Source organism: Echiichthys vipera, assembly GCF_963691815.1.
Source record: "Echiichthys vipera genome assembly, chromosome: 19".
Classification (NCBI taxonomy): domain Eukaryota; kingdom Metazoa; phylum Chordata; class Actinopteri; order Perciformes; family Trachinidae; genus Echiichthys; species Echiichthys vipera.
Window position 1 is genome coordinate 28,148,557 of NC_139844.1, and position 19,205 is coordinate 28,167,761.

At 48.4% G+C, this 19,205-nt stretch overlaps 1 protein-coding gene across 1 annotated transcript in view; it reads right to left on the reverse strand.

Annotated features, from left to right (window-relative positions):
- LOC310961753 (kinesin-like protein KIF26A) overlaps window positions 1-19,205 on the reverse strand; it is a gene marked incomplete at its 5' end in the record, with an annotated part of 37,888 nt that overhangs the window by 9,870 nt on the left and 8,813 nt on the right. Inside the window, 8 exon segments of the mRNA XM_083933964.1 lie at window positions 773-935; window positions 6,326-6,482; window positions 7,519-7,699; window positions 7,887-8,158; window positions 8,350-8,443; window positions 8,532-8,735; window positions 9,274-9,466; window positions 17,729-17,832. Coding sequence (XP_083790090.1) covers window positions 773-935; window positions 6,326-6,482; window positions 7,519-7,699; window positions 7,887-8,158; window positions 8,350-8,443; window positions 8,532-8,735; window positions 9,274-9,466; window positions 17,729-17,832 — 1,368 coding nt within the window.

Below are 19,205 nucleotides of genomic sequence, written 5' to 3' on the forward strand. Positions count from 1 at the left end.
GAACGCTGTGTGAGCGTGAAACCACACGAACACAGCTTCTAATGAGAGTCAGAGCCTGTTTCATCTCCGCCCCCGTAGGAACTTTGCTATTGATTCCTCTGTCAGAATCAACGATGACACAGATTCGTTCTACAGCAGCTTCAGGACGTTCACTCAAACCCTTCAACCAACCAAAACATCTGTAACTCCTAATTTAAGCTGCCGTTTTCTTTCTGCTCCGTGACATTAAGGGTCAGTTCCTGACTCGTCTGGTGTCCATGGAAACTGTAGCGTCCAAGCTCTAGACGCTCAAAGGGTTTGGTTTTGGGAGACGAGGGCCTGACGTGACTGACATCGTTTCTCCTTTGGGTCTCGGGTGGAGAGCACCCGGGCCCCCCCCCCCCCCCTTTCTCTGAACCATCTGAAGGAGAATCAGACCTTTGTCCCCTTAGTCCCCCCCCCCCCCCTTTAAGAACTGAAACCCTGTGTTTCAGGAGATCGTCTCCATGTTCTCTAGAGACTTGAAGATACAGGAGCTGAGTCGGCAGGTTTTGCAACTATCCATCATCTGCACCGAGAGACCACCCTACGAAGAGTAAAGCACTGTAAGTCCACAGGTGTGATACTGTAGGGAAGAGGTCTGAGGCACAGAAGGAGACCAGGTGACGCCCCCCTTTGTGGAAATGCACTCCCTCCAATACTGAAGCACTTTTATCTGCTGCTTTAATAATGATATGATGTTAAACATGACGCTGAGCCGCTCCACGCTGCAGAGGACTGAACCCTGGAGTACCTTGGACTTCTTCTTCCTGATGCGGTGGATGCGTGCGGCCAGCTGCACCGTGGTCAGCGTCTCCAGGAAGTTGGCGGGGGAGTCGGAGACGTGTGCGATCATGGTGGTTCGACAGTTGATGTTTCCCAGGGACTCACGCAGCAGCATGGTGAGCTTACTGTCCCTGAATAATACATCAAGACAACCCTCGTTAGTCAGGAGACGGGGAAGAGAAGACCCCCCAGGACCCCAGACCCCCCCCCCCCCCCCCCCCCATCACCCCGCAACATCAGTCGGGCCCAGATGAGCCGGAAGGAACCGGAACGATCCCTGATTTCACTTTAATGAAGCTCACTTTGAACACACGCTGCAGTCAGAGGGAGACGCCATGAAGTCCTGAAGAGCACAGTGAAGCTCAGAGGTCCACTTAACCGTCACCTTTAGTCTAAACTTAACGGTCCCCTTTAGTGGTCTAAACTTAACGTTCTCCTTTAGTGACTAAACTTAACGGTCTCCTTTAGTGACTAAACTTAACCGTCTCCTTTAGTGTCTAAACTTAACCGTCTCCTTTAGTGACTAAACTTAACCGTCTCCTTTAGAGACTAAACTTAACCGTCTCCTTTAGTGTCTAAACTTAACCGTCTCCTTTAGTGTCTAAACTTAACCGTCTCCTTTAGAGACTAAACTTAACCGTCTCCTTTAGTCTAAACTTAACCGTCTCCTTTAGTGTCTAAACTTAAACCGTCTCCTTTAGAGACTAAACTTAACCGTCTCCTTTAGTGTCTAAACTTAACCGTCTCCTTTAGTGTCTAAACTTAACCGTCTCCTTTAGAGACTAAACTTAACCGTCTCCTTTAGTCTAAACTTAACCGTCTCCTTTAGTGTCTAAACTTAACCGTCTCCTTTAGAGACTAAACTTAACCGTCTCCTTTAGAGACTAAACTTAACCGTCTCCTTTAGAGACTAAACTTAACCGTCTCCTTTAGTGTCTAAACTTAACCGTCTCCTTTAGTGTCTAAACTTAACCGTCTCCTTTAGTGTCTAAACTTAACCGTCTCCTTTAGAGACTAAACTTAACCGTCTCCTTTAGTGACTAAACTTAACCGTCTCCTTTAGAGACTAAACTTAACCGTCTCCTTTAGTGTCTAAACTTAACCGTCTCCTTTAGTGACTAAACTTAACCGTCTCCTTTAGAGACTAAACTTAACCGTCTCCTTTAGTGTCTAAACTTAACCGTCTCCTTTAGAGACTAAACTTAACCGTCTCCTTTAGAGACTAAACTTAACCGTCTCCTTTAGTGTCTAAACTTAACCGTCTCCTTTAGTGACTAAACTTAACTGTCTCCTTTAGAGACTAAACTTAACGGTCCCCTTTAGTGACTAAACTTAACCGTCTCCTTTAGTGTCTAAACTTAACCGTCTCCTTTAGAGACTAAACTTAACGGTCCCCTTTAGTGACTAAACTTAACCGTCTCCTTTAGTGTCTAAACTTAACCGTCTCCTTTAGTGACTAAACTTAACCGTCTCCTTTAGAGACTAAACTTAACCGTCTCCTTTAGAGACTAAACTTAACGGTCCCCTTTAGTGACTAAACTTAACCGTCTCCTTTAGTGTCTAAACTTAACCGTCTCCTTTAGTGTCTAAACTTAACCGTCTCCTTTAGAGACTAAACTTAACCGTCTCCTTTAGTCTAAACTTAACCGTCTCCTTTAGTGTCTAAACTTAACCGTCTCCTTTAGAGACTAAACTTAACCGTCTCCTTTAGAGACTAAACTTAACCGTCTCCTTTAGAGACTAAACTTAACCGTCTCCTTTAGTGTCTAAACTTAACCGTCACCTTAAGAGACTAAACTTAACCGTCTCCTTTAGAGACTAAACTTAACCATCTCCTTTAGTGTCTAAACTTAACCGTCTCCTTTAGTGTCTAAACTTAACCGTCTCCTTTAGTGTCTAAACTTAACCGTCTCCTTTAGAGACTAAACTTAACCGTCTCCTTTAGTGACTAAACTTAACCGTCTCCTTTAGAGACTAAACTTAACCGTCTCCTTTAGTGTCTAAACTTAACCGTCTCCTTTAGTGACTAAACTTAACCGTCTCCTTTAGAGACTAAACTTAACCGTCTCCTTTAGTGTCTAAACTTAACCGTCTCCTTTAGAGACTAAACTTAACCGTCTCCTTTAGAGACTAAACTTAACCGTCTCCTTTAGTGTCTAAACTTAACCGTCTCCTTTAGTGACTAAACTTAACTGTCTCCTTTAGAGACTAAACTTAACGGTCCCCTTTAGTGACTAAACTTAACCGTCTCCTTTAGTGTCTAAACTTAACCGTCTCCTTTAGAGACTAAACTTAACGGTCCCCTTTAGTGACTAAACTTAACCGTCTCCTTTAGTGTCTAAACTTAACCGTCTCCTTTAGTGTCTAAACTTAACCGTCTCCTTTAGTGTCTAAACTTAACCGTCTCCTTTAGTGACTAAACTTAACCGTCTCCTTTAGAGACTAAACTTAACCGTCTCCTTTAGAGACTAAACTTAACGGTCCCCTTTAGTGACTAAACTTAACCGTCTCCTTTAGTGTCTAAACTTAACCGTCTCCTTTAGAGACTAAACTTAACGGTCCCCTTTAGTGACTAAACTTAACCGTCTCCTATAGTGTCTAAACTTAACCGTCTCCTTTAGAGACTAAACTTAACGGTCCCCTTTAGTGTCTAAACTTAACCGTCTCCTTTAGTGACTAAACTTAACCGTCTCCTTTAGAGACTAAACTTAACGGTCCCCTTTAGTGACTAAACTTAACCGTCTCCTTTAGTGTCTAAACTTAACCGTCTCCTTTAGAGACTAAACTTAACGGTCTCCTTTAGTGTCTGAACTTAACCGTCTCCTTTAGTGTCTAAACTTAACCGTCTCCTTTAGTGTCTAAACTTAACCGTCTCCTTTAGTGACTAAACTTAACCGTCTCCTTTAGAGACTAAACTTAACCGTCTCCTTTAGAGACTAAACTTAACGGTCCCCTTTAGTGACTAAACTTAACCGTCTCCTTTAGTGTCTAAACTTAACCGTCTCCTTTAGAGACTAAACTTAACGGTCCCCTTTAGTGACTAAACTTAACCGTCTCCTTTAGTGTCTAAACTTAACCGTCTCCTTTAGAGTCTAAACTTAACCGTCTCCTTTAGAGACTAAACTTAACCGTCTCCTTTAGTGACTAAACTTAACCGTCTCCTTTAGTCTAAACTTAACGGTCTCCTTTAGTGTCTAAACTTAACCGTCTCCTTTAGAGACTAAACTTAACCGTCTCCTTTAGAGACTAAACTTAACGGTCCCCTTTAGTGACTAAACTTAACCGTCTCCTTTAGTGTCTAAACTTAACCGTCACCTTAAGAGACTAAACTTAACCGTCTCCTTTAGAGACTAAACTTAACCATCTCCTTTAGTGTCTAAACTTAACCGTCTCCTTTAGTGTCTAAACTTAACCGTCTCCTTTAGTGTCTAAACTTAACCGTCTCCTTTAGAGACTAAACTTAACCGTCTCCTTTAGTGACTAAACTTAACCGTCTCCTTTAGAGACTAAACTTAACCGTCTCCTTTAGTGTCTAAACTTAACCGTCTCCTTTAGTGACTAAACTTAACCGTCTCCTTTAGAGACTAAACTTAACCGTCTCCTTTAGTGTCTAAACTTAACCGTCTCCTTTAGAGACTAAACTTAACCGTCTCCTTTAGAGACTAAACTTAACCGTCTCCTTTAGTGTCTAAACTTAACCGTCTCCTTTAGTGACTAAACTTAACTGTCTCCTTTAGAGACTAAACTTAACGGTCCCCTTTAGTGACTAAACTTAACCGTCTCCTTTAGTGTCTAAACTTAACCGTCTCCTTTAGAGACTAAACTTAACGGTCCCCTTTAGTGACTAAACTTAACCGTCTCCTTTAGTGTCTAAACTTAACCGTCTCCTTTAGTGTCTAAACTTAACCGTCTCCTTTAGTGTCTAAACTTAACCGTCTCCTTTAGTGACTAAACTTAACCGTCTCCTTTAGAGACTAAACTTAACCGTCTCCTTTAGAGACTAAACTTAACGGTCCCCTTTAGTGACTAAACTTAACCGTCTCCTTTAGTGTCTAAACTTAACCGTCTCCTTTAGAGACTAAACTTAACGGTCCCCTTTAGTGACTAAACTTAACCGTCTCCTATAGTGTCTAAACTTAACCGTCTCCTTTAGAGACTAAACTTAACGGTCCCCTTTAGTGTCTAAACTTAACCGTCTCCTTTAGTGACTAAACTTAACCGTCTCCTTTAGAGACTAAACTTAACGGTCCCCTTTAGTGACTAAACTTAACCGTCTCCTTTAGTGTCTAAACTTAACCGTCTCCTTTAGAGACTAAACTTAACGGTCTCCTTTAGTGTCTGAACTTAACCGTCTCCTTTAGTGTCTAAACTTAACCGTCTCCTTTAGTGTCTAAACTTAACCGTCTCCTTTAGTGACTAAACTTAACCGTCTCCTTTAGAGACTAAACTTAACCGTCTCCTTTAGAGACTAAACTTAACGGTCCCCTTTAGTGACTAAACTTAACCGTCTCCTTTAGTGTCTAAACTTAACCGTCTCCTTTAGAGACTAAACTTAACGGTCCCCTTTAGTGACTAAACTTAACCGTCTCCTTTAGTGTCTAAACTTAACCGTCTCCTTTAGAGTCTAAACTTAACCGTCTCCTTTAGAGACTAAACTTAACCGTCTCCTTTAGTGACTAAACTTAACCGTCTCCTTTAGTCTAAACTTAACGGTCTCCTTTAGTGTCTAAACTTAACCGTCTCCTTTAGAGACTAAACTTAACCGTCTCCTTTAGAGACTAAACTTAACCGTCTCCTTTAGAGACTAAACTTAACCGTCTCCTTTAGTGTCTAAACTTAACCGTCTCCTTTAGTGACTAAACTTAACCGTCTCCTTTAGTGACTAAACTTAACCGTCTCCTTTAGTCTAAACTTAACGGTCTCCTTTAGTGTCTAAACTTAACCGTCTCCTTTAGAGACTAAACTTAACCGTCTCCTTTAGAGACTAAACTTAACCGTCTCCTTTAGAGACTAAACTTAACCGTCTCCTTTAGAGACTAAACTTAACCGTCTCCTTTAGTGACTAAACTTAACCGTCTCCTTTAGTGACTAAACTTAACCGTCTCCTTTAGTGACTAAACTTAACCGTCACCTTTAGTGACTAAACTTAACCGTCTCCTTTAGAGACTAAACTTAACCGTCTCCTTTAGAGACTAAACTTAACCGTCTCCTTTAGAGACTAAACTTAACCGTCTCCTTTAGAGACTAAACTTAACCGTCTCCTTTAGAGACTAAACTTAACCGTCTCCTTTAGAGACTAAACTTAACCGTCTCCTTTAGAGACTAAACTTAACCGTCTCCTTTAGTGACTAAACTTAACCGTCTCCTTTAGAGACTAAACTTAACCGTCTCCTTTAGAGACTAAACTTAACCGTCTCCTTTAGAGACTAAACTTAACGGTCCCCTTTAGTGTCTAAACTTAACCGTCTCCTTTAGTGTCTGAACTTAACGGTCACCTTTAGTGGTCTAAAGAGGAGCTGACCTGTAGGGGACGTGTTTGGCTCCGTTGGCGAGGGCGAGGAGGACGTTTCCCAGCGCGGACAGAGACAGACACTGACCCCCGCCGCCCTCCCTGGTCCTGCTCACGTCCGTCTCACAGCTGCCGAGGTCCAGGAGGTGGAGACGGCTGCGCCCGCACACTGAGACACAACACAGGACAGTTACAGGCTTCACACAAACACCAGCACACTGAGACACAACACAGGACAGTTACAGGCTTCACACAAACACCAGCACACTGAGACACAACACAGGACAGTTACAGGCTTCACACAAACACCAGCACACTGAGACACAACACAGGACAGTTACAGGCTTCACACGAACACCCGCACACTGAGACACAACACAGGACAGTTACAGGCTTCACACAAACACCAGCACACTGAGACACAACACAGGACAGTTACAGGCTTCACACAAACACCCGCACACTGAGACACAACACAGGACAGTTACAGGCTTCACACAAACACCAGCACACTGAGACACAACACAGGACAGTTACAGGCTTCACACAAACACCAGCACACTGAGACACAACACAGGACAGTTACAGGCTTCACACAAACACCAGCACACTGAGACACAACACAGGACAGTTACAGGCTTCACACAAACACCAGCACACTGAGACACAACACAGGACAGTTACAGGCTTCACACAAACACCAGCACACTGAGACACAACACAGGACAGTTACAGGCTTCACACAAACACCAGCACAACGAGACGCAACACAGGACAGTTACAGGCTTCACACAAACACCAGCACACTGAGACACAACACAGGACAGTTACAGGCTTCACACGAACACCAGCACAACGAGACACAACACAGGACAGTTACAGGCTTCACACGAACACCAGCACACTGAGACACAACACAGGACAGTTACAGGCTTCACACAAACACCAGCACACTGAGACGCAACACAGGACAGTTACAGGCTTCACACAAACACCAGCACACTGAGACACAACACAGGACAGTTACAGGCTTCACACGAACACCAGCACACTGAGACACAACACAGGACAGTTACAGGCTTCACACGAACACCAGCACACTGAGACACAACACAGGACAGTTACAGGCTTCACACAAACACGCAAAATGACTCAAAACAGATGTTGTGTTTGCAGGTGAACGTGCGTCGGGGTGAAGTACGGACCTGCGGCCTTGCTGCTCTTGTCCGTCCGCTCCTGGGACACGTGCAGGGTGAACAGGAAGTGCGAGTTCCTCTGGGTCTCCGGGTCGCTCGGCGCCCGGCTGCTCCTCGCTGACAGGGCGGCGTCCAGGAAGAACGCCGCTCGCTCGGCGCTGGTCGCCCGCAGCTCCGTCTGGTTCTGCAGCTGAGGGGGGACACGAGGCGGGTCAACAGTGTTCATTCATCGTAGGACCGTGAGTTCAAACCCTGGAACAACAGCCAATCAGGTGCAGGGATACTCATGACTGTCATCCTCCCTCCAGGCTTTTATTTTGAAAATCCCGCCTCCGTGCTGCTGCTGCAGGAAGTGAGAGACGAGGGCGTTTCTGTACCTGGGATCCACAGAGGGGGTCCTCCCGCAGAGACACGGCGGGGCCCGGGGCGGGCTGGGGCCCCCCCGCACACGGGGAGGACGGTTCGGCGAGGAGGTCTCGGAGCGCCTCGTCCCGTCCGCAGATCTCCACGGCCGACGCTCTGACGGAGAAACGGGCGCCGCACTTCTCCCTCCGCTCCTCGATCACCTTAAAGAGCCACGAGATGGCTGTGGGCGCCACGCCCAGGCTCTGCGTGGAGCAGTCCCGACCAATCATGGTGTACGTCTTACCTGGGGGGGGCGGAGTCAACGCAACAGTCAGGTGTGTGTGTGTGTGTGTGTGTGTGTGTGTGTGAGTGTGTGTGTGTGTGTGTGTGTGTGTGTGTGTGTGTGTGTGTGTGTGTGTGTGTGTGTGTGTGTGTGTGTGTGTGTGTGTGTGTGTGTGTGTGTGTGTGTGTGTGTGTGTGTGTGTGTGTGGTTACCCAGGTTTGCGTGTCCGTAGCCGAAGATGCAGCCGTCGGCTCCGTTCACCACCGACTGGATGACGTCCGCCACCGCCCCCGAACACACCTCAGCCTATCAGGGTCCAGGCACAGTTAGCATCGACCAATCACGTCAGAGAACACGCCCACACACACACACACACACACACACACACACTCACCTGTGAAGCGTCCTGGGAGAAGATGGCGTCGAAGGTGAAGGTCTTGGGGGCCGAGGAGCGTCTCTGGGCGGCGGCGGCGGCGTGTCCGGGGGCGGGCGCCTCGCAGAGCGTCAGCAGCTTCTTCCTGCCGTCCACTTTGAGGAGGGACGAGGACTCTGAGGACTCGCTGCTGAGGACCGAACAGATCCGGACCATCACTTTGACCTGGAGACACACAGGGAGTCCACCTCAGGGAGAGTCACTGCACAGGCCTTCAGGGGCCCAGGGGCCCAGAGACCAGGGACCCAGGGACCCAGGGACCCAGGGACCCAGGGACCAGGGGCCCAGAGACCAGGGACCCAGGGACCAGGGGCCAGGGACCCAGAGACAGAGGAACCCAGAGACCCAGGAACCCAGGGACCCAGGGACCCAGGGACCGAAGGACCCAGAGACCCAGGGACCCAGGGACCAGGGACCCAGAGACCAGGGACCAGGGACCCAGGGACCCAGGGACCCAGGGACCAGGGACCCAGGGACCCAGGGGCCCAGAGACCCAGGGACCCAGGGAACCAGGGACCCAGGGACCCCTGTGCACTCAGGGACTCCGGTTGACCCTTCAGGATCATGTTAGACCACCCCCTGACCTGAACCCCCCTCTGAAGCCTTTTCATTGGTCCGTCACAGAACTGCTGAGTCAGCGCTCCGTGGTGAGGAGGAGGTCAGACTCACCTGGTGCATTCTGGGTAACAACATGGCGTCTTACCTTCCCCATCCCCGGCGCGTCTTTGACCTTGGTCCCGGCCCGGAGGAGGCATGGTGGCACAGCGGGCGGGGAGAGCTGCAGGGCCCCGCTGAAGCCCCCGGTGTAGAGCAGGGGCCCCGGGGCCTCACCGGGCGACGTGACCGGGCCCTGAGGGGACCTCCTCCTGCGGGACAGGCTGAGCCTCTGAGCCGCCCTGAAACACATCCAGACCGTCTCCTTAGTGGTCTGCACTTAACCGTCTCCTTTAGTGGTCTCAACTTAACCTTCACCTTTAGTGGTCTGCACTTAACCGTCTCCTTTAGTGACTAAACTTAACCGTCTCCTTTAGTGTCTCAACTTAACCGTCTCCTTTAGTGTCTAAACTTAACCGTCTCCTTTAGTGGTCTGCACTTAACCGTCTCCTTTAGTGGTCTCAACTTAACCGTCTCCTTTAGTGGTCTCAACTTAACCGTCTCCTTTAGTGGTCTCAACTTAACCTTCACCTTTAGTGGTCTGCACTTAACCGTCTCCTTTAGTGGTCTCAACTTAACCGTCTCCTTTAGTGTCTAAACTTAACCGTCTCCTTTAGTGGTCTGCACTTAACCGTCTCCTTTAGTGGTCTCAACTTAACCGTCTCCTTTAGTGGTCTCAACTTAACCGTCTCCTTTAGATACTAAACTTAACCGTCACCTTTAGTGACTAAACTTAACCGTCTCCTTTAGTGACTAAACTTAACCGTCTCCTTTAGTGTCTAAACTTAACCGTCTCCTTTAGTGGTCTGCACTTAACCGTCTCCTTTAGTGGTCTCAACTTAACCGTCTCCTTTAGTGGTCTCAACTTAACCGTCTCCTTTAGATACTAAACTTAACCGTCTCCTTTAGTGACTACACTTAACCGTCTCCTTTAGTGGTCTCAACTTAACCGTCACCTTTAGAGACTAAACTTAACCGTCTCCTTTAGAGACTAAACTTAACCGTCTCCTTTAGTGGTCTAAACTTAACCGTCACCTTTAGTCGTCTACACTTAACCGTCTCCTTTAGTGACTAAACTTAACCGTCTCCTTTAGTGTCTAAACTTAACCGTCTCCTTTAGTGACTAAACTTAACCGTCACCTTTAGTGACTAAACTTAACCGTCTCCTTTAGTGTCTAAACTTAACCGTCTCCTTTAGTGACTAAACTTAACCATCTCCTTTAGAGACTAAACTTAACCGTCTCCTTTAGAGACTAAACTTAACCGTCTCCTTTAGAGACTAAACTTAACCGTCTCCTTTAGTGGTCTAAACTTAACCGTCACCTTTAGTCGTCTACACTTAACCGTCTCCTTTAGTGACTAAACTTAACCGTCTCCTTTAGTGTCTAAACTTAACCGTCTCCTTTAGAGACTAAACTTAACCGTCTCCTTTAGTGTCTAAACTTAACCGTCTCCTTTAGAGACTAAACTTAACCGTCACCTTTAGAGACTAAACTTAACCGTCTCCTTTAGAGACTAAACTTAACCGTCTCCTTTAGTGGTCTAAACTTAACCGTCACCTTTAGTCGTCTACACTTAACCGTCTCCTTTAGTGACTAAACTTAACCGTCTCCTTTAGTGTCTAAACTTAACGGTCTCCTTTAGTGACTAAACTTAACCGTCTCCTTTAGAGACTAAACTTAACCGTCTCCTTTAGTGTCTAAACTTAACCGTCTCCTTTAGAGACTAAACTTAACCGTCTCCTTTAGAGACTAAACTTAACCGTCTCCTTTAGAGACTAAACTTAACCGTCTCCTTTAGTGTCTAAACTTAACCGTCTCCTTTAGTGACTAAACTTAACCGTCTCCTTTAGTGACTAAACTTAACCGTCTCCTTTAGAGACTAAACTTAACCGTCTCCTTTAGTGACTAAACTTAACCGTCTCCTTTAGTGACTAAACTTAACCGTCTCCTTTAGTGACTAAACTTAACCGTCTCCTTTAGTGTCTAAACTTAACCGTCTCCTTTAGTGACTAAACTTAACCGTCACCTTTAGAGACTAAACTTAACCGTCTCCTTTAGTGTCTAAACTTAACCGTCTCCTTTAGTGACTAAATTTAACCGTCACCTTTAGTGTCTAAACTTAACCGTCTCCTTTAGAGACTAAACTTAACCGTCTCCTTTAGAGACTAAACTTAACGGTCTCCTTTAGTGACTAAACTTAACCGTCTCCTTTAGAGACTAAACTTAACCGTCTCCTTTAGTGACTAAACTTAACCGTCTCCTTTAGTGACTAAACTTAACCGTCTCCTTTAGTGACTAAACTTAACCGTCTCCTTTAGTGACTAAACTTAACCGTCTCCTTTAGAGACTAAACTTAACCGTCTCCTTTAGAGACTAAACTTAACCGTCTCCTTTAGTGTCTAAACTTAACCGTCTCCTTTAGTGACTAAACTTACCGTCTCCTTTAGTGACTAAACTTAACCGTCTCCTTTAGAGACTAAACTTAACCGTCTCCTTTAGTGACTAAACTTAACCGTCTCCTTTAGTGACTAAACTTAACCGTCTCCTTTAGTGACTAAACTTAACCGTCTCCTTTAGAGACTAAACTTAACCGTCTCCTTTAGAGACTAAACTTAACCGTCTCCTTTAGTGACTAAACTTAACCGTCTCCTTTAGTGACTAAACTTAACCGTCTCCTTTAGAGTCTAAACTTAACCGTCTCCTTTAGAGACTAAACTTAACCGTCTCCTTTAGAGACTAAACTTAACCGTCTCCTTTAGTGACTAAACTTAACCGTCTCCTTTAGTGACTAAACTTAACCGTCTCCTTTAGAGACTAAACTTAACCGTCTCCTTTAGAGACTAAACTTAACCGTCTCCTTTAGTGACTAAACTTAACCGTCTCCTTTAGAGACTAAACTTAACCGTCTCCTTTAGTGACTAAACTTAACCGTCTCCTTTAGTGTCTAAACTTAACCGTCTCCTTTAGTGACTAAACTTAACCGTCCTCCTTTAGTGACTAAACTTAACCGTCTCCTTTAGAGACTAAACTTAACCGTCTCCTTTAGTGACTAAACTTAACCGTCTCCTTTAGAGTCTAAACTTAACCGTCTCCTTTAGTGACTAAACTTAACCGTCTCCTTTAGTGACTAAACTTAACCGTCTCCTTTAGAGACTAAACTTAACCGTCTCCTTTAGTGTCTAAACTTAACCGTCACCTTTAGTGACTAAACTTAACCGTCTCCTTTAGTGACTAAACTTAACCGTCACCTTTAGTGACTAAACTTAACCGTCTCCTTTAGTGTCTAAACTTAACCGTCTCCTTTAGTGACTAAACTTAACCGTCACCTTTAGTGACTAAACTTAACCGTCTCCTTTAGAGACTAAACTTAACCGTCTCCTTTAGTGACTAAACTTAACCGTCTCCTTTAGAGTCTAAACTTAACCGTCTCCTTTAGAGACTAAACTTAACCGTCTCCTTTAGAGACTAAACTTAACCGTCTCCTTTAGTGTCTAAACTTAACCGTCTCCTTTAGAGACTAAACTTAACCGTCTCCTTTAGAGACTAAACTTAACCGTCTCCTTTAGTGACTAAACTTAACCGTCTCCTTTAGTGACTAAACTTAACCGTCTCCTTTAGTGACTAAACTTAACCGTCTCCTTTAGAGACTAAACTTAACCGTCTCCTTTAGTGTCTAAACTTAACCGTCTCCTTTAGTGACTAAACTTAACCGTCTCCTTTAGTCGTCTGAACTTAACCGTCTCCTTTAGAGTCTAAACTTAACCGTCTCCTTTAGTGGTCTAAATGAACCTGGTCCCCTGAGGAGGACTCCCTGATACTCACAGTTCCTTCCGGTCCATTCTCAGCTCAGAGTCCTGCACCCTGGAGAGGAACCGGGTCCAGGTCCAGGTCCAGGTCCAGACCCGACCCCCATCGTAAAGATTAAATCCACAGAAGAAGAAGTCGTGACTGACGGCTCAGACCCGCGGGGCTGAGTCAGAACTTCCTCCACATGAACCCCAGAGGATCAGGGCCCGGATCCATCAGGACCCGACAGGAAGTGGGTGGTTCCAGACCAGGTCTGACGGATCCTTCTTCAAACGCTCGCACGACTTCACGCCAACGTCCTCAAAGTCCTCGAGTTCTTCAACGTTTCCGTGGTTCGTCGATCAAATCTACCGACAAACATCCAGGTCCGTCATCCTCAGGGACCAGAACCTCAGGGACCAGAACCTCAGGGACCAGAACCTCAGGGACCAGAACCTCAGGGACCAGAACCTCAGGAACCAGAACCTCAGGGACCAGAACCTCAGGAACCAGAGCCTCAGGGACCAGAACCTCAGGAACCAGAACCTCAGGGACCAGAACCTCAGGGACCAGAACCTCAGGGACCAGAACCTCAGGGACCAGAACCTCAGGAACCAGAACCTCAGGGACCAGAACCTCAGGAACCAGAACCTCAGGGACCAGAACCTCAGGAACCAGAGCCCCTCAGGGACCAGAACCTCAGGGACCAGACCCTCAGGGACCAGAACCTCAGGGACCAGAACCTCAGGGACCAGACCCTCAGGAACCACAACCTCAGGGACCAGAACCTCAGGAACCAGACCCTCAGGAACCAGAACCTCAGGGAACCAGAACCTCAGTAATCAGAACCTCAGGAACCAGAGCCCCTCAGGAACCAGAGCCTCAGGGACCAGAACCTCAGTAACCACAACCTCAGGAACCAGAACCTCAGGGACCAGAACCTCAGGAACCAGAACCTCAGGAACCAGAGCCCCTCAGGGAGCAGAGCCTCAGGAACCAGAACCTCAGGGACCAGAACCTCAGGGACCAGAACCTCAGGAACCAGAACCTCAGGGAACCAGAACCTCAGGGACCAGAACCTCAGGGAACCAGAACCTCAGGGACCAGAACCTCAGGGACCAGAACCTCAGGAACCAGAACCTCAGGAACCAGACCCTCAGGGACCAGAACCTCAGGAACCAGAACCTCAGGGACCAGAACCTCAGGGACCAGAACCTCAGGAACCAGAACCTCAGGGACCAGAACCTCAGGGACCAGAACCTCAGGGACCAGAACCTCAGGGACCAGACCCTCAGGGACCGTAGAGTTTGGAACTTTACAGGTAGTTGAAGGTTTTCCCAGCTTCTTCCTGGTTCATCCGTTAAAAACGTCGTTGGTTTCCTTCAGGGTCACCGGAGTTCTCCGGGTTTCACCTCCTCTGTGTCTGAACCGTCGTCTGTCTTCACCAAAGACGTCTACGGAGACCTGGTTTCCCTCCACAGACCCGGAAAGTCCTCCTCCGTAATCCTCATGTGTGTCGTCGGGTCCTTTGGGACAAACATCGATTTTCATGTCAGGATCCAGAACCTTTGATCCCGTCTCAGACTCTCGTGTCGGTCGGTCGCTCAGAACGACTCTTCAGACCCCGACCCCGAGCACCAGGGTCCCCTTTTGTCCTTAGATCCAGACCACGTCCTTTAAACCTCCTTTCGTCATGTGTGCGTCTCCTCATCCTTCACACAGGATCGAACCCCCGTCCGTGCGTCCGTCCGTGTCCGCGGGTTTCCTCTCTGACAGGAAGTGAGGCGGATCACAGTCGCACCCGTCAGCTGGAAGTTCCCCGTGGAACAGGAGCGGAGTCCACGGTGAAGCCCAGAGGAAGTGAGGAAGTCCTGCAGAGGCGCGTGCAGGTCTCCGTGGGCCCGCCGGCCCCCCCTCCGCCGGGCTGCACCCCGGAGCCAAACATTGCACCAAAGCTCCACCTGAGAGCGACACCTGTCCCTGCGCTCCTGCGGCTCCTCGTTCACCTGCTCCTCCTGTCGTCAGCCTTCACTCCCCTCCTCTCTCTCTCTCTCTCTCTCTCTCTCTCTCTCTCATCCTTTCTTTTGTTTCCTGTCGTCCTCACGTCTTCATCTTTTCTTGACCTCCTTTCTTTCCTCCTCTTCCTCTCACCTCTCTCCTCCCGGAGCGTCTCAGTCTGTTGTTGTTCGTGCAGGATCGCAACGCTCTTCCTCTCCTCCACCCCTCCTTCCTTCCCTCCCTCCTCAGAGAGAGAGAGAGAGAGAGAGGGAGAGGGGGATGAGAAGCAGAGGAGGAGGAGGAGGAATAAAGGATTAAAATCAAGAGGTAGAAATAATGGAGTGGATGAAGAGCGGAGGATTCCTGCGTCTCACTGATGCTGTTGCCGGGAAACACCGGCGATGCTCCAGCCTCCCTCCCTCCCTCCGTCTGCCTCGCTCACCCCTCCTCCTCTCCTCCTCCTCCTCCTCCTCTTCCTCCTCCTCCTCCTCCTCCTCTTCCTCCTCCCCCTCTTCCTCCTCCTCCTCCTCCTCTTCCTCCTCCTCTCCTCTCCTCCTCCTCCTCCTCTTCTTCCCCCTCCTCTTCCTCCTCTTCCTCGTGTCGACACCCAGCAGCCGTGAAACACACACTTGACTCACTTCATGAATACTTCATGAGATGAAAGACGCCCCCACCACTGGACTTCAAAGAGCGTGTGTGTGCGTGTGTGTGCGTGTGTGTGTGTGTGTGTGTGTGTGTGTGTGTGTGTGTGTGTGTGTGTGTGTGTGTGTGTGTGTGTGTGTGTGTGTGTGTGTGTGTGTGTGTGTGTGTGTGTGTGTGTGTGTGTGTGTGTGTGTGTGTGTGTGTGTGTGTGTGTGTGTGTGTGTGTGTGTGTGTGTGTGTGTCACAGCTCCATCTAGAGTCTGCAGATCGTCGTCTCAACAACAAAAAATAAGTCCAGCAGTCGACAAAAGGAGACGGTTAAGTGACGGTTAAGTTTAGTCTCTAAGGGACTTGGTTCAGATCAGATTAAGGTGGTTCGTCTCAGCTCTTCGGGACTTGAACCCGCGGTCCTGCAGGTCACAGTCCTGGTTCTGGACCCTCCTCTCTGCAGGACTTTGGCGACTGCTGGATTTTTGCTGCTGTGCGTCAGAAACAGGAGCCGCTCCTCTCCTGAGTGCAGGCGAGGGTCCGGTTCCCCTAAGTGGACTCCTGGCTCTGGGCCCGGGCTCCTGTATCAACGTCCTGCACTGATCCTGGTCCTGATCCAGGTCCAAGACTGCGTCGCTGTCTGCGGTTTGAGAGCAGCTCCAGATCTGCAGCAGTGCAGCAAAGTGTGACCTGGAAACTCACGAGTCACAGCGGCGACTCTGCACAGTCACAGGACGCTCAGTGGGAACGAGACTCAGCGTGTCGGCGTCCTCACCGCCGCTGTGGCGTCGTGTCCCGGTGCAGAGGAGGATTTGAAGACGTGACGTAGGAAACTGGACGCACCGAGCGTTTAAAGAACGGACTAAAAACATCTGGTTCCCATTCAGATTAGATTCAGCGATCTCATGCAAAGGGGGGGGGGCCTAAGTCCAGCAGTCGACATGAGCCCCCCCCCCCCCCCCCCAAGCCCAGACCAAACTCTGGACACTGCGTTTGTGTCTTGAACAGTTTAATATCGTCTGCGTATAACAGGATTCAAACCCCCATCCCAAACCACGTCTCCGGTGCTGCCCCTCATCCCCCCTCATCCCTCCGTCCTGTTTCAGCGTTGTCATGGTAACCAACTCAGCGCTCAGCGACGATCTCAAACATGGCGTCTGCGGAGGACGTGATTCTGATGTTTGTCGTCTGAAAAGTGACGTCAGAGACTTTTAATGAAAACTGACGAGTTCTTCTTCTTTGGTTTTGCTTCTGCTTCTTCTTCTTCTTCTTCTTCTTCTTCTTCTTCTTCTTCTTCTTCTTCTTCTTCTTCTTCTTCTTCTTCTTCTTCTTCTTCTTCTTCTTCTTCTTCTTCTTCTTCTTCTTCTTCTTCTTCTTCTTCTTCTTCTTCTTCTTCTTCTTCTTCTTCTTCTTCTTCTTCTTCTCCGTGACTTTGGTGAATGGTGGAGACTGACTCTCTACTGGCGCCTTGAGTTCCCGTGGTGTTCTGTCCGGATCACTCTGGATGCGTGAGCTCAGAGGAGGCGGACCCACTGACGGACGCTACGACCTCCGGGACCCGACGAAAGAGTGCGTCTCCGTATTTACAGTCGGGAGGGAACGAGCTTTAATCTGCTTCTGTTACAGCGGCCGAACACCCAAACACCCAAACATCATCTTCTTCCTCTTGTCCCTGTCGGGGTCTCGGGGGGCTGGAGTCGATCCCAGCTGACATCGGGCGTGAGGCGGGTCCACCCTGGACAGGACGCCAGTCTATCACAGGACACATAGAGACGAACAGAGACAGACAACCATTCACACCTACGGGTGATTTAGAGTCATCAATGAACCCAACACCTGCACGTCTTTGGACTGTGGGAGGAAACCGGAGAACCCGGAGAAAACCCACGCAGACACGGGGACAACATGCTCCACACAGAAGGGCCCCAGCTGGGATTCAAACCAGGAACCCTCTCACTGTGAGGCGACAGTGACACCACCACTGTACAGTATTTAGAAACCTTCATGGTCGTCGTGTTTAAGCAGCGGTGAACGTGCGTTGTTGTTAACATCACTGTGAGGACATGAGCGAGCGTTGCGTTCACTGACCTGATGAAGAAGGCGGCGGCCGCAGACGGAGGCGGGCTGGTTTGGGTGGCGATGTTGTGGGTGGAAGTCCTCGTGGTCACAGGATCTCGGTCTGACGCCTGAGCCTGTCAGACGAGAGTGAGGGGGTTAAAACACTTTGGATCAGTTCATAAAGGATCGAAAGAGAAAACGTAAAACAGGAGAATTCAGAATAAAGACGACTGAACACGAAGAGACGCTTCACGTTGTGTTGTTGTGTGTTTTGATGATTCGTTAGTTGATTATTATTAATATGATAACGCTGGATCTGGTTCTCGTCCTTCCTCTGTGTCTCTCTGTTTCCAGGTCGTCTCCGGGCTGAGCGCCGCGGCCTGGTTACGGTGGATTACCGTGGCGACGGGAGGCGGTGAACAGAACCACTGCTGCAGCTAACGGGATTAAAGGGAACGAGTTGGCCTGACTCCAGTTTGATGCTCCTGTGGCTCCACGCTGAGACCTTTGAAGTGTTCTCCCGTAAACATCCGGACCACGGCTCAGGGTTCAGTCTGACGCTCTTATTGTGAAGGGTCAGAGGAAGTATGGGCCATCTGCAGGAGTCAGTCATCACTCCTGTTGTTGTTGTTGTTATTTATCACTGAGTGACGTTCACGTTCATATTCTGAGGATCAAAAAAGTCTTTGGTTCGTCGGTTCGTCGGTCCCTTGGTTCGTTGGTTCCTTGGTTCGTTGGTTCCTTGGTTCCTTGGTTCCTTGGTTCCTTGGTTCGTTGGTTCCTTGGTTCCTTGGTTCGTTGGTTCGTTGGTTCCTTGGTTCGTTGGTTCCTTGGTTCCTTGGTTCCTTGGTTCCTTGGTTCGTTGGTTCCTTGGTTCCTTGGTTCGTTGGTTCGTTGGTTCCTCGGTTCGTCGGTTCGTCGGTCCCTTGGTTCGTTGGTTCCTTGGTTCGTTGGTTCCTTGGTTCCTTGGTTCCTTGGTTCCTTGGTTCGTTGGTTCCTTGGTTCCTTGGTTCGTTGGTTCGTTGGTTCCTTGGTTCGTTGGTTCCTTGGTTCCTTGGTTCGTCGGTTCGTCGGTTCGTTGGTTCCTTGGTTCGTTGGTTCCTTGGTTCGTTGGTTCCTTGGTTCCTTGGTTCCTTGGTTCGTTGGTTCCTTGGTTCCTTGGTTCCTTGGTTCCTTGGTTCGTTGGTTCCTTGGTTCGTTGGTTCCTTCGTTCGTCGGTTCGTCGGTTCCTTGGTTCGTTGGTTCCTTGGTTCGTTGGTTCCTTGGTTCCTTGGTTCCTTGGTTCCTTGGTTCGTCGGTTCGTCGGTTCGTTGGTTCCTTGGTTCGTTGGTTCCTTGGTTCGTTGGTTCCTTGGTTCCTTGGTTCCTTGGTTCGTTGGTTCCTTGGTTCGTTGGTTCCTTGGTTCCTTGGTTCCTTGGTTCCTTGGTTCCTTGGTTCGTCGGTTCGTCGGTTCGTTGGTTCCTTGGTTCGTTGGTTCCTTGGTTCCTTGGTTCCTTGGTTCGTTGGT